This window comes from Chionomys nivalis, chromosome 3 (genome assembly GCF_950005125.1).
Source record: "Chionomys nivalis chromosome 3, mChiNiv1.1, whole genome shotgun sequence".
Classification (NCBI taxonomy): domain Eukaryota; kingdom Metazoa; phylum Chordata; class Mammalia; order Rodentia; family Cricetidae; genus Chionomys; species Chionomys nivalis.
This window is the reverse complement of record NC_080088.1, coordinates 116,734,440-116,748,587: the sequence shown is the minus strand read 5'-3', so window position 1 is coordinate 116,748,587 and position 14,148 is coordinate 116,734,440. Positions and strand designations below refer to the sequence as shown.

The following is a 14,148-nucleotide window of genomic DNA, read 5'->3' as shown; positions in this document are numbered from 1 at the left end:
GCTCAGCGGCAAGCAGGTTCCCCACGGAGTCATCTCACTGTCCAGGGAAGCCCAAACTCTAGGCTGATCTCCAAATACTTAACAATATTCTTATTCTCCCCCTACCCACATACACCATATGCTGTCGCCACCTTTTTCTTCTTTGATTTGTGCTTGTGAAGGTTCTGTTTGGGTATAAACTTAAAATGTTCACCTGGTTGCTAGGCAACAGGAGCTATAGAGCTGGGGAGGTGTACACTGTTAAGTTGTCCCTGGCTAACTCTCATGTTGGACCTGTCAAAGCTCCATCCTGAGTAGGCGTCAGGAGGGAAGCTGGTTAAACACACAGATGTGGAGGCTCTGAGGCAATGCTACTGGGCATGGTGAGAGTGTTCAGGAATCGACTCTTTATAGGGCCTGAGAGGCCAGAGGAGATCAGGGTTAGGTATCAAGTCATTTTGGGGAGAAGACTGCTCATACCCAGAAGAGAAATAAGCAGAGGAAGTCAGGAGAGCCAGAATTCAAGCCTATTTATTTTTCTATCAAATTCATCCCACCCCACCCTCCCATACCTCATCCTATCCCATCCCACCCCACCCTACCCCCACCCCATCCCATCCCATGTTGTACATTTGAACTCATTTAATACTACCACAATCTAACAAATTACAACCCCCAGCCCATTTTATGGCAAAGAAATGAAGGCACAGAGAAGCTGAGCAACTTATTCGAAGTTACACAGTCAGGAAGTGGAGGAGCTGGGATTCGAACCAAGATTGAGTATCTCAGCAAATACCCATCATAGTGGATCAGAATGTGGGTTCTTAGGATGGACCAGCTGCTCCTGGCTCCACCCTTGTCATTTCCAAGCTGTGGACGTTGTAAAGCTGCCTGGCGTTCCCCCCCCCGCCCCGCCCCCGGTGCCTCAGTTAGGGAGGGCAAAGAGTTACAGGCTGCACAGTGACACGCCTATCAGTGCATCCTGACTTCCTGACTGTAGGTGACACGCCAAAGCAGCCTGTGGGGACTGGCTTTGCATCATCATTAGCCGTAGTGTTAATTGGTTAATGAATTTGTAGTCCCGTAAGGGGCAGGGCATGCATGAGTGGCCTTGCCTGGTTCCTGCTCCATCTCTGACCTTCTTCTTACACTGCACCTTGGACTGTGGCTCAGGGTTGGGATGAGTGAGGAATAGAGAGACAGGGAGGGGGTATGCATGCACAAGGCATGCACACGCGTGGCCGTCAGAGAACAACCTTTCGGGAGTCAATCCTCTCCTTCCTCCACGTGGGGCCCAGGGATTGATTGGCAGGACAGAGGACTGGTATGACTTCCCTCCCTCATGGCTGTGTCCAGAGGGCATGTGAAGGCATATCCCCCTGCCCTGTCTCACTCCTGTATCCCTTGTCAGTAACCAACTCATTCCGGCATCTAAGACAAGCACCTCCTCATCAGCCCTGGCAGGGGATTTACATTTAAAAAAATAATTTATGCTTATGAATGTTTTGCCAGCATGCATGTGCGTGTACCACCTACGTACCTGTTGCCTGTGCAGAAGAGGGCATTAAATCCCCTGGAACTGGAGTTACAGGTGGCTCTGAGTCACCATGTGGGTGCCGGGAACCGAACCTGAGTCCTCCGCAAGAACGGCTAGTGTATTAACCACTGAGCCATCTCTCCAGCCTCCTTGTTGGGCCTTTGGAGATCTCTTTTTAGGTGGAGCTGAGCCTGAGACCAGCTAGGTTTCAGTTCTGGGGTCTTCAGGGCTACATGGGAGAACTGAACAATGGGGCTGCCTCTCTGGGGTCCCTCCAAAGGATGAGGCTATGGTGGGGAAGAGGGGTGCTGTGGAGGGGGTGGCTGCACAGGGATGGAGACTTAGTTGCTTCCCCAAGCCTCCATCCAGCAGCTAGGAGTGTCCTTAGTGGTCAACTGGCTCATGGCCAGTTGCAATGGCTCAAGAGGGACTGATGGGTAAAACCTTGTCTTCTGGCCCCAGATCAGGACACCAAGGAGACTTCTCCCAACAGTTTTACCCTGTGAGCATCCTCCAGTCCCAATACATGCTACCTGGATACCCAACCCACGACTGGGGTAGAGAGATGTGTGATATTCCAACCCAATGCGACAAAAGACACCAGCCAGCCGAGTCGGTGCACTTTTTTTTTAATTGTTTAACCATACATAATGCAAACAAGCATAAGTAGACTTTGTGTTGAATCCCATCAAATGAGAAGGTGAGGGTTATATAGAAGAGAAGCATGCGAGAACACAGCCTGGACAGCCTCGCAGAGGGCGTGGGGGCAGGTGGCAGTGCTGGAGCACACGGGACACTTGGCAGAGATTAGCAGCATGGAGAAGTCAGAGGTGGGTGGGGGCGTCTGAGTTTCTGACAGCTTGTGCATGGTGAGGTGGAACCCGGGCTCTGCCCATCCCCCTGCCCCCACTCCCCGTAACCCCCCCCCCCACACACACACAAGTGAACCCTCTGGGTGTAACCTGATCCCATGTGGGATGTGGGACTTCTGGCAAGCAATTGCCTAGCCTGGAGTGGGTTGTACAGTCACAAGGACAACACAGTGACAAAAGTGGAAAGACAGAGCTTGGGGCACGGAGGCGGGATAGGGACAGGGGATAACCTCAGACCCTACATGAGAGGTGGCTCCTCAGTGCCTCTGTCTTAAGAACGCTGAGCTACCCTCTGACTTGGGAGTTTTGAGACTTTGCTATGTCATTGTTGGTTTGAAGGAGGTTAAAGAAGCAACCATCGAACTGAGGCAGGTTTCTGGCTTTCTTTAGCTCTATAACCAGAAGGCCTACAGCCGCAGGTAAACAGCTCCATGGCCCCTGAGACCCAAAAGCAATGGTTGCTTGGTCCAATGGCTGAAGGTCCTGCCCTCTCAGGGGCACTCAGTACTTTCTAGTGACCTTTGTGGCTGTCCCAGATGGCGGGAGGCCGCCAGAGGCATTTAGTAGGAAAGACCATAAATGGTATTCACCATCCTACAGTACCAAGACAGCCGTGCTCCAAACAAGAAGGCTAAGGTTAGTGCGTTCCTGGCTGGAATCTCCTAGAGGTCACGACTAAACCCGGTCACTTCCATGTCCTGACTCGGCTAGGAGATTATCAGTTCGTGAAGTCACCCTTGCTTCTGCCTTCCAGGGACACTTCATTAGGAACTGACTGCCTTGGGTCAGGGATGCCCAGTTATCCGGAGCCACTCAGATATGTCGGAACGAAACAAACTTATAAACACAGCTGAGGCATGCTTACCCCAATATCACCCTTGATTCTGATAGGTTGGTTGACTTTACTTTGATGAAATACTTGTGACAAGAAATGTTTTCGATTTTGGATTTAAAAAAAAAACATAATATTTGCATATTCCTAATGGGATATTTGGTAGACGGGACCCACCTCTAATCATGAAATTCTTTTATGATTCATATATATATAGATATACGTATATCTATATATATCTCTTACATACATAGCCCGGAACAATTTACTGATGATGCTGGGAAGGACCCAAGGACTCCGCAGGCTAGGCAAACTCTATCCCTGAGTTTATGCCCAGTCTGCCCATTCTTTTAGATCATTTCATGAATGAACTAAAGCATTCAATTGCGGTATCTTGGTACTTCCAACAAGATATTTTAGATATGGAGCATTTTCACTTTGGGGATGCCCCCGGAAGTCCGGGAGTCCCTGGGTCCTCTTGTTTAAGACACTTCATGGCCAGTGAGTCCTCTTGGGTGCCTTTCCCTCTAGGTGGTCTGGCAGTGAGTGAGAAAAGAGAAAGAGTCGGGCCAGCCTGAACCTCTCAAGGTTGAGTCCTGAGGAGGCAGAGCCAGAGATGGAAGGAAAATAAAAGCAAACCTTGGCTGAACTCTACCTAGAAGGACTTTTCTAGGGCACAGCGAAAGGCTCCGTGTGTGTGCAGTGTGTGCGGTGTGTGTGTATGATGTGGCGTGTAAGTGTGTGTGTGTGTGTGTGTGTGTGTAGCGCTGCAGGGATGGGGGCTCAGACATCAGAGTCAGAACCATTGCATTTTGCCCTGGCCTTAGGAGAAACCTGAACTCTTGCTTCCCAAAGCAGGCCTTTGCCAGGGAAATCCACACCCTCGGTCCTGTGTTTTCTGGCTGATTCAGCTTTCTTCCTTTGTCCTGATGACTTTCTTGTCCATGGTGGGGATGGGGGTGGAGGGTGGGGTGGGGGAAGTGCACAGGGTACGGGGGGAGGGAGGGGTGCAGGGGGGAAGGATCTCTCTCTGTCTTCACTCTTCATGACAGACTGTAGCGAGTATTGTTGACTTAGCATAAAATCTGCCTGCCCCTCCTCCCCCCCTTTTAAACTAGTGACGGTGATAATCTTGATGTCGGAACAGTGTTGTCCCAGCCATAAGGGGAAATGGAAGCTCATTAGAGCTGGAGTTGGCACTGCCATAGACCATTATCTCATTAAAGCCACCCTGCTCAGTAGACCCGGGTTCTCAGAACGCCAAGGAACCAGGCCTTCTTCATAAACAAGGCAGAATTAACACGTGGGTCAGGTGTGCATGTGAAACTTCATAGGGGGCACCTCGGCTTTTGTGTCCCCAAATCACCTGCTTTCTTCCCCAAGGACATGAGAGAAGCTCTCTTCCCCTCCCACAGGCTGAATGCTGGCGTTCCAGGGATGGCAGGGAGCCTAAGTCTCCAGCCCTCCTGTTTTGAGGGGTCATCTTCTTCTTCCTGGCCAAACCTGCTTTTGTGAAGTGGGGTTGAAGCTACTGTCAGATAGAAGGTGAGGTAAACAGACCGCTACAAACTGAGTCTTGAACTCTGCTCTCTTATTCTAAGCTGTAGATTCCCTTGTTGCTGGCTGTGGGATGAACTAAAATCCACCAGCAGAGGGCAGTATTGGCCCACTCTAGATGGTCACTTTAGTCAGCCATTGGACAAGCAATTTAGAGGGCTTTCTGGAAAAAGATTAGGGCATTCAGCCGGTCTCTGGCTTTCTAGCCAGGGGCTAAGGAGGATGCCTAGGTTAAAAGTTCAAAGGTCTTTTTTAAACCATTCTCTCTTGGGGGTTGGGGACATAGCTCAGTCTGGCACACGTGAGGCCCTGGGTCTCACCTTTAGCACTGGAAAACCAAAGTCCCTCCTGAACCCGGTTATGTAATCTGTCTTTGGACTCTCTGGCAAGTGACACGAAGCTTCCATCTGTCCACCTGCTACTGGGAGCACCCGGATATACAGGGGTGGGGGTGGGGAGGAGCCTGTCACATGGTAAGCACTCCTTATTCAGAGGTGGAAAAATCGCCCATGCAGGCGTGCATGTAGCTGGCGTGCAGAGAGAAGGCTCTTGGATGGAGGTTGGGCATAGCCGTTCAGATCTGGGGAATCAACTACATTTTAGGAAGTGTCCGCAGAGGCTTGAAGGATTGAGAAGGAAGTCCCTGGGAAGAAAGTGGTGGGAACTGTGTTGGAGGGACCGTCAGAGGACGCTGCCTTGCCTCCAGGCTACTGGGGGAAACATTGCTACTAACTGGGGCCAGGGGGTGATAACTGGGACAAATCCACATGCTAGTGATGGGATGTGGTGGGGGTGTCCGGAGCAGCATGAGACCTGTCTCTGAGTTTCGGGTTGAAGACTGAAGACTGGGGATGTTGATCAATTGGTAGAGTGCTTGCCTGGTGTGCAGAAAATCGTGGGTTTGACACCCTCCTTCCCCCTCCCCAGCACAGCGCAAACTGGACATAGTTCATGCCTGTAATCCTAGCTAGGGAAGTAGAGGCAAGAGGATTAGCAATTCAAGGTCATGAGTTCAAAGCCAGCCTGGGCAACAGTAGACCCTGTCTGGGAAAATGGATAAAAGGAAGGAAGTTAGGAAGGAAGGAAGGAAGGAAGGAAGGAAGGAAGGAAGGAAGGAAGGAAGGAAGGAAGGAAGGAAGGAAGGAAGGATTGACGTTTTTAGGTTTGGGGCCACAACTGTAAAGTCCTTGGCACTTTCTATATGGCAGCCCCCATACTTAGCATCAAGAGAGCCAGGCCCTGGCTCAGGACGTGGAGGAAATATTTTGTTTCGTTTTTTTCTGCATCACAGAACCAAACAAAAGCACAGAACATGGGACTCAGAGCCGACCCCTTGGGCCTGCTGACTCAGAACACAGTTGTCTCCAAGGGCCAACTTGCCCCGGCTATGGCTGCTCGTTTTAGGGGTGGGGTGTGGGAGAGGAAATTATTCGCAAGTGGGAGGCAAGCCGATTTGGAGGAATAAAAACCAGCTATCTTCTTCTTCCTTGGTGTTTACTTCCAGGCTCCAAAGCACTCCGGGAGGCACTTCCATTCCTTCAATAAGGGCAGACTTAGAGTTAGGCACACCCTTCCTTGTCTGTACTCCCAGCATGCTTCCTTGCTCAGCATGGCTGCTGGGCTCTTAGCTGGGGTTGCCTAGGTACAGGGAGGGAGCTCAAGGGCTGGTGGCCCCAGCTGAGGTGGGTGGGGGTGGGGAGGTGCTTGCCCAATTCACCATCTGGGTAAATCTCCCAGACAGACCTCTGTTGACGGGGGTCAGACTCTGAACACCTTGAATTCAATAACTGACTCCTTCAAAGGGACATCTCTCCATCACCTGCCTATCTCCCACTCTGATTGGTCCACTAGATTAGTAAAGGGACTTGATGTGTTTCAGAGAGGCTGACACAGATCTGTCATGATGGACATGGAGAGGGATTAACAATAGTTAGGAACACGTTTCATGACACTGAACGTTCTTCACGAAGGCAGTGGACACTGGACGTCCTTCACGGAGGCAGAGGACTCAGGTAAGAGGACAGAGAGTGACCTAGGCCTGTCTCACACACACACACACACACACACACACGCACGCACGCACGCACGCACGGGAGGTGCTGAAGTGGTCAAGGGACTGGCTCAGGGTGACTCTGAAGCCCAGTGCCAGGTGCCTTCAGACCCCAACAGGAGTGACAGCCATGACCCAGCGGTTTCATGCGCCACAACCTGTCCTTGGCAACGAGTGGGTGGGGAGGGTGTAGTTTTGTAAGAGCCACTGCAGGGTACAGGGACAATGCATTACAGAAGAGGCAAGGAGAAAACCCAGGGTTGGGAATGTGGGGTGGGAGGAAGGACCAGGACACAGCAACAGGACAAAAGGCAGGGTGGGTCACATGGGGTCCCGTGGGGAAGGTTCAGCCATGTGTGTCCGCGGTTAGTCAACTGTGGCCGCCCTAGCTTGGGCACTTGGGGTGGCCACCCCACTATCCCATGGGGCAGGAGGATCCAGTTAGGAGCTGAAAACCCTGTTGGATGAGAGAGGGAGGGGGTTAGTGGCATAGAAGCCAGGCTCCTTCACTTCCTTCAGGTGACCTGGGGTACAGAGGCAGTGTAGGAGGGCAAGTTCAGGCTAGCCTGGGCTACACAGACTCTCTCAGAAAAGCAAACCCCAAACAAACAATAAACAGACCAGAAGGAGTGGAAGAGATGTCCCAGAGAACCCAGTTCGGTTTCCAGCACCCATGTGTGGCAGGCAGTTCACAATTGCCTCTAGCTCCAGGTCCAGCCAACACTCCCTTCTGGCCTCTGCAGGCACCCGATTCACAGGCGTGAATGTGTGCACATGCAATAGAAGTGTAAGCTGCGTGGACAGGGGATGTTTGGAGACAGCCAAGCTGTCTGGAGGAGAAACAGTGAGAAGTCTCCAGAAACAGCCATTCTGACTGGGAAAGAGACAACTGGGAGAAAGTTCTGCCTGTTTGAAGGGGAAGATCTGAGGGAAGGGAATGAGGAAGGCATCAGCACCCTGGTCCTCTTGCTGCACGCTGGGAGGTAAGGTTTAAATAGTGAGACTCCGTCCCACCCTCATGATGCTTCAGGCTGTTTCCAGCAACTTCTAGAGGCTATTTTAATTTGCGACCAAGACAATGTTTCCAGTGACTTCTGGGACAGGGGTGGGGAGCATGAAGTTACAGTAGTTGGCAGGGAGACCATGGTTCCACTAGGGGGCACCCTAGCCAGCTGTCCATATGGAGAGCAGACACTTTGGATCCTTGGTACCCCTAGACCTTGCAAACCACTGTGACCTAACTTTTGAATGCCAGACTCAGCAGGATTGGGGTCACCTGGGGGATGTGCACTCCTTTTTTTATTGAGATGAGGTCCCACGTGTACCTCAAGCTGGCCTCCAATGGGCAGCAGCAGGATCACAGCCATGCATTTTGGCCTGCCGACCCCCACTGTGAGAAACCCAGTCAAGCCCCAGCTGCAGCCCGCTGCGGCCCCTCTCCCCGGGGCTGGAGAGGACTTACTCATCTGTGTCTTTTTTGCTCTCTTCAATGAAGGCAATGGACTCAGATCGAAGGCGGTTGGTCACTTCATATGTTCGCAGGGTGACTCCAAAGATGTCCTCATGGTACCGGTTGTCATCCTATGGACAGAAACAGCCAGGGGATGGATCAAAGGGCAGATAAGGGGTTAGAGAGGAACAGCCAGAGTGATACATGGAGGAACGTATACCCAGACAAGACAGAGGCTGAGCTGAAGGTGCTGGGGTATCTTTGATGTCTAAGGCTGTGTGTGAGCAGGGCTCTGCCATTTTGTGCCTCTTGAGGCTGGGCGGCAAAGAATCTATGGGGTGAGCCTTTGCAAAAAGGGGGGCCGCCTTGAGGATTGCGAGCATAGAAGAAGCAACGAGGCCTGAAGGAAGCCTCCAATTCTCTCTCTCCTCCTTCCAACTCTCCCCTGTAAGTTCAGATTCCAGCGAGGCAGAACTAAGTATGAAATGCCCCAGATTAATGGCAGCAGCCGATGAGAGAGGAAAAAAAAAACGTAGTTGTGGGGGAGCTAAATGGTACAGGCTTACCCAGCACACACAGACCCTGTGTTTCATTTCCAGCATAGGAGAAAGAAAGTGGGGTTTGGGGAGGGGGCAGATTCAGAAGTGATGGGAGCTCCCTTGGCAGAAGTGAGGGGCAGACTGGGAAGTTAAGAAGAATATTCTTTTTAAAAAACTTATTTTATTTTATGCATCTGGGAGTGCAGGTGTCAGATCCCCTGGAACTGGAGTTACAGACAGTGTGAGCTGCCATGTGGGTGCTGGGAATTGAACCCAGGTCCTCTGGAAGAGCAGACAGTGCTCTTTAGCCATTGAGCCATCTTTCCTGCCCTAAGAAGAATATTCTCGAAGAGTGGCATCTTTGTGGTTGGGAGGAGATATTGATCTCAATGCTTATGAGAGCAGTGACCAGGAGCTCGACTTGGCTAGCAAGGCCCACGATAAACCCAGGTCTAGCACCCCGATTCTGCACCAGGGCCCATGATGTACTCAATTCCAGCACCCTGGGTCTGCAGCACGGCCCACATCCAGAGAGAGTTGGGGAAGTTTCTTTGCCCTAGTCTGCAAAGTTCATGGGAAGCTATGAAGTGTTCCCAGGGGACTATGTCAAAGACACCAAGAGAGTGGCAGACTCCACAGCATCCCTTATGCCTGGCATGCCTTTTTCCTTCCCCGTGTATCCATGTGGGTGCATGTGTGTGTATGCACACGGGTGAAGGCCAGAGGAGGGCACTGGATATCTTTCTCGATCACTCTCCACTGATGGACTGGGCCAGGGGCTCTCACCGGAACCTAGAGCTCACTGGTCCAGCTTGTCTCATAGCCAGCTTGCTCTGAAGTTCCCAGCTCTGCTGTCTGTGTGTGCTGGGGCCACAGGCTCGCCGCCAGGCCCACCTGGCAGTGGTGTAAGTGCAGAGATTTGAACCCAGGTCTTCCAGCTTGCACAGCACGCACTTTCCCTGCTGAGTCATTTCTAATGGCTCCTGGCCAATTTCTAGCAGAAATCTCTTTCCCCTCACTGGGGTTTAGAATAAAGTTTAGAGAAGAGCTTCTAAAAACATGTTTGGTTACTGCATGGGGCCCGGGAGGGAGCTCAGCAGGTAAAGGCACTTGCCACAAAGTCAGCTGACGTGGCTTGAATCCCCGAGATCCACACGGTAGGAGGAAAGAACACTCCGAAACACATCCTCTGACTTCCGCACACACACGAACCATGACATGCTCCGCCCTCCCCCCACAAGAAAACTTGATTGCTTCTCATTTAAGAAGGCAGTAATGGGATGGGACCACCTCTGGGATTCAATCTCCGCTTGGTGGGGGGTGGTGGTCACAAGCTGGGACTCTGCTGGGGAAGCTGTCCTAGGCTATAACCTAGCCTTCCAGTGCCCTTCCTCTAGGGTGGGCGTACTCCATGCCAGGCACATGGTTTTGGGATCAAGCATGAGGGCCGGCCTCCAGCTTCCACCCGCCCCCTTTGGACTAGCCTTTTGTTTACTGCCAAACATATGCAAGCACATGGGGCAGAGGGCAGCCTGGCTTGGGGGTCAGGTCAGGAAGCGCTGAGTCGGGACAGCATCTGTGTAACTACCCACAGGCTCGCCCACAGGTCATTTTCACATATAGAGCCTAAAACCAGACAGATTGCGTGTATGTGTGTGCCTGTGTGCCTGGCTGTGCATCCCCTCTGGGCTGTAGCTGGGTACAGCCCCAGTTGTGAGGGCACTGATTGAGCAAGGGGGAAACTCCCGGCCCCTGGGTCACTCACCCGCAGTCTGCTGATGAACACACCAGCATCCTCCTCTGAGAGCTTTCCCTGCTGGGTCATTATTCGCTGGATGGCTTTGAGGACATCGGCGGCCATGGTGACATCCCCACAGACATAGATGTGGCCTCCTTGCTCCTTCAGGGCGCGGTACACAGGCTCGGCCAGCTGCTCCTGCAGCACGTCCTGCACGTATTTCTGCAGAAGAGGGCGACCAGAGAAAAGGGGCTGCTGTAAGAGGCTCTTGTTCCCCAGTCCCAGAGGAAGGAGAGTATGATGTGGGGGCTTATGGGTAGGGGATATTTTGTGAGGTAACCTCAGGGAAATGGGATGAGGGACCAGGAAGAGTGCAACGAGACCAAACCTCTGTGTGTAGTGAGCTGATCCCAACCTTGGGGGTAGCTTGAGCTGTCTGCTGAGGACACTCTGGGGGAGGGCTCCCTGGGTCACCTCCGAGAGGACCACCCCAGCATGCATGGTTCATTTTGACTGTCAGCTTGATAAAAGCTTTGGGTGTGTCTGTGAGGGGGTCTCTAGACTGGGTTAATGTGGGTGGGCACACCCACTCTGAACATGGGTGGTACTGTTTCATAGGCCAGGTTCTGGACTGACTTAAGGAGAAGGCAAGCGAGTACCAGCGTTCACCATCTCTCTCTGCTCTCAGTTACACAGGTGGCCATGTGGTTCAGACTCCTGCCGCAATGGCTCCTCACCATGGCGGACTGCAGACTGTACTCCCTGTGAGCTCACACAAAACCTCCCTTATTGAAGTGATTTTTGTCAAGTACTTTGTCACAGCCGTGAGACAAGCAACCGAAACACAAAAGCCTTAGCTATCTTTTCCTTTCCCCAAGGAAAGATGGTGAGCGCATGACGCTCAGTTTGTTCCTGCCTTTTCCTTCCTTCCTTCCTTCCTTCCTTCCTTCCTTCCTTCCTTCCTTCCTTTCCCTTTCTTTTCCTTTCCTTTCCTTCTTTTCCTTTCTTTTTTTCTTTCGGCTTTTCAAGATAGGGTTTCTTTGCAGCTTTGGAGCCTGTCCTGGAACTCATTCTGTAGACCAGGCTGACCTCAAACGCAGAGATTCGCCTGCCTCTGCTTCCCGATTGCTGGGATTAAAGGCGTGCGCCACCACTGCCTGGCACTCCTGCCTTTTCATTCGGTCCAAAGGTCCCACCCATGAATGGTGCTATTTACATTCAGAGCAAGTCTGCCCACTTTGATGAGCCCAATTAAGAAATCTCCCTCCAACACATCCACAGGCCAACCTAATCCAGATAATCTTCTTTGAGCCCTTTTCCTGGGCGATTCTAGAGAGTTTCAAGTGGGAAATAAAATCATGTCTGTACACTGGGTGTGGCCAGGGGTGGCTGGCTTACCTGTGACCTGTCACAGGTGTGTTGCCGTGTACAGGCACAGTCATGCGTGCACACTGGGTGTGGCCGGCTTACCTTTGGCCTGTCGTGTGTGTGTGTGTCGACAGGCATAAGTACACTCATGCACGCACACTGGGCATGGCCAGCTTACCTTTGGCCTATCAGGTTCCCGGGAATAGGCAGTATACAGCTCTCGGAAGACACCCTTGTTCTTGGCCTGCAGGGTCTCCTCTCTGTAGATATGATCTATCTTGGATTGTCGACACCCAAAGACCAGGACCATGGGGCAGGGATTCATTCCTGGGGACCCAGAAGACCCCGTATCACATATGGCTTTGATGCCCAAGTAGGCAGTGGTTGAACTACAGGAACTGGGGTGCCAGGAACTCAGGGTGTGACATACATGGGGCAGGTGGTTAAACACACAGGCCACCCCCATGTTTTCACCCACACATACAGACAAGCACAGCCTGTGGGAACAGGGGACATTCCTTTCCTGGTCTTACTCCTTTGCAGCCTGCTACTGGAAAATGCTCAGTGTCCAGACTGGAGGCTGATGGCCCAGGTCTGAGTCCCGGCTCTGTATGACCCTGAGCCAAGTCACTTCTTTCTCAGAGCCTCAGTTTCCCCACGTGAAAATGGAACCAGAAGCGACCGCCCAGGATGCAAGGGAAAGGGTGATTACAGGATCCCCTGGGTATGAAAATCTGCAGGTACCTCAGTCCTTCAGATAAAATAGCACAGCATTTTCTAGAATCCCTACATGTCTTCCTTTGTGCCTCCACTTACCTCTCTACTTACAACAATTGATGCAGTGTAAACTCTCTATTGTTATACTGCACTGTTTAAGGGGAAAATCTGTAGATGTTCAATACAGACTCCACGTTTTTTTTTCAATTATTTGATGTGCAGTTGGGAAATCAGATTCAGATCTGGGTGTGTAGGGCGATGGTAATACCACTAACTACCTCCTGGGGTCACTGTTCTGTTGGAAACAGTTGTATGGGGCATTTATGTTTCCTTCCTTCCTTCCTTCCTTCCTTCCTTCCTTCCTTCCTTCCTTCCTTCCTTCCCTTCCTTCATTTATCTATTTACTTAAATTAATCCTCACTGGCCAGAAACTATGTAGACCAGGCTGACCTGGAACTCACAGAGATCCCTCTGCCTCGGAGTCCTGGGATTAAAGGCAGTGCCAGCACAGCCTGTCCAGGTTTTACATGTGCTGTCCTCATGTCTTATACAGCTGGACTCCTTCCTTGACGCCTCTGCAACTGGGATCTTTTCTCTCCTTTTTCCAAATCTGAACTTATCTCACTCGGCAAGGCCTGCTCTTGTGGTGGTTCATGAGGTAGTCACATGCTCAAATCCATTCGACAAGGATGCGTGCCTTTCCTTGGTGGCATATTAGGCTTTTAGGATCAACTCTTAAGCCAAGGAAATGCCTGCTGGAGATGAGATTTTAGGCTCCTGGGACAGGCTGTGGAGCAGGTCCGTTTGGGTGAGCTGTTCAAACTGCACCTGTGGCCACATCGGTATGGCAACCCCTCCAACCCTTCCTCTCCCTTCCTCAGGCAGTGAGGTGAAGCAGGGGCCCTCCCGTCTTTCTCAAGTCAGAAGTCAGTGGCCCCTGGTCCATATATACCTTTGTGTTGAATGTCAAATTGTCGCTGTTGCCAGAAGCTTCGGAAGGGTGCGATGCCGGTGCCTGGGCCAACCAGGATGCAAGGGACCTGGGGATTTCGAGGCAGGTGGAAGCTAGGGGCACTGGGCAGAAAAGACAGAAGCTTCACTGTGTGCTGCTCCACATTGGAGCCCAGGGTATCCCAGGCAGCCATCTTAGAGAGTTTTCTGTTTCTTAGTGGGACCATGGGTCCCTTTAGTGTGAGAACTAGCAGAGTCATTTAAAAGTGAGTTTGCTGGAGCTTGCCTCTTCCTCCATTCCCATCACTTAGCGTCAGGCTAAGCCCCATGGACAAGAAGCCTGAGCTAACCTGGACTTCCTCTGTGTTCTGGCTTTGGGAATGGGCACCCATTTTTGGGGGAGCTATTGTATGCATTGTGGGAGTTCAAGCACCACCCTGGGCTCCTACCAAGTTGATGTCAGGAATAACTCTGGAGTGATGACTGTCAAAAACATCCTTGGACATCAACAAATGTCCCCAGGGTGGTAGACAGAGGGAGAAAATCACTCTGGATTGA

The 14,148-nt window shown here is 51.7% G+C and overlaps 1 protein-coding gene across 5 annotated transcripts in view; it reads right to left on the bottom strand.

Annotated features, from left to right (window-relative positions):
- Positions 1 to 2,458: 2,458 nt before the first annotated feature.
- Positions 2,459 to 14,148, bottom strand: part of Nos1 (nitric oxide synthase 1) — a 106,256-nt gene continuing 94,566 nt past the window's right edge. For 4 of the 5 annotated variants that reach the window (XM_057764203.1, XM_057764202.1, XM_057764207.1 and 1 more), the window contains 5 exons: positions 13,592 to 13,713; positions 12,101 to 12,249; positions 10,582 to 10,776; positions 8,290 to 8,408; positions 2,459 to 6,313 (listed from right to left, as the gene is read on the bottom strand). In XM_057764203.1, coding sequence (XP_057620186.1) covers positions 6,250 to 6,313; positions 8,290 to 8,408; positions 10,582 to 10,776; positions 12,101 to 12,249; positions 13,592 to 13,713 — 649 coding nt within the window. In that variant the 3' untranslated portion in view covers positions 2,459 to 6,249. Of the gene's footprint in view, positions 7,285 to 8,289; positions 8,409 to 10,581; positions 10,777 to 12,100; positions 12,250 to 13,591; positions 13,714 to 14,148 lie in introns of all 5 variants that reach the window. The other variant, XM_057764206.1, reaches the window with a different exon arrangement.